The sequence below is a fragment of the Apaloderma vittatum genome, unplaced genomic scaffold (assembly GCF_000703405.1).
Source record: "Apaloderma vittatum isolate BGI_N311 unplaced genomic scaffold, ASM70340v1 scaffold28925, whole genome shotgun sequence".
Taxonomy (NCBI): domain Eukaryota; kingdom Metazoa; phylum Chordata; class Aves; order Trogoniformes; family Trogonidae; genus Apaloderma; species Apaloderma vittatum.
In genome coordinates, this window is record NW_009718114.1 from 8,207 (window position 1) to 8,794 (window position 588).

Below are 588 nucleotides of genomic sequence, written 5' to 3' on the forward strand. Positions count from 1 at the left end.
GGGCAGGCAGGGAGATGTCCCCTGTCCTGCCAGGTCCCTCTGTGCCCCACTTTCCTGGCACAATCAGCGGTGCCCAGTGCTGTCTCCCTCCTCCTGCCAGGCTCAGCACCTTGCTAATGATTGTGCGGATGGCGAACAGCTTCTCGGTGGGGTCTCCTGCCTCTGAGAGTGGGGCATCATAGTCATAGCTGGTGGTCACTGGTTTGTACTGGTCCTTGAAGTCAGCACCTGGCCAGGGAAACGATGGGAGCTGGAGCACGGAACCCAGCTCGCTCCGACGCAATGTGGGGAGCACGACCCAGAACTGGGAGCCACTGTCTGAAGACAAAAGGAGTCCCCAGTGGGGGACAAGCTTGGGTCCAGGGGCCCTTGCGTATGGGTCAGCCTGCCCCATGGAACAGAATGGGAGCTTGAAGAAGGCTCCTCAAGGATGGCCAAGGAAAGCTCTCCCAGCCCCCCAGGAAAGGGCTCTACTCACCACTCCAGTAGCCAAAGTTCGTCCCCCCATGGAACATGTACCTACAGGACATCCCAGAGAGCTCCATTAGCAGATGTGGGGGCTCCCCAGATCCTGCTGCACCCACGGCC

The 588-nt window shown here is 60.2% G+C and overlaps 1 protein-coding gene across 1 annotated transcript in view; it reads right to left on the minus strand.

Moving 5' to 3' along the window:
* GLB1L (galactosidase, beta 1-like) overlaps positions 1-588 on the minus strand; it is a gene marked incomplete at its 5' end in the record, with an annotated part of 4,936 nt that overhangs the window by 1,850 nt on the left and 2,498 nt on the right. Inside the window, 2 exons of the mRNA XM_009870154.1 lie at positions 90-228; positions 479-519. Coding sequence (XP_009868456.1) covers positions 90-228; positions 479-519 — 180 coding nt within the window. The remainder of the gene's footprint in view (positions 1-89; positions 229-478; positions 520-588) is intronic.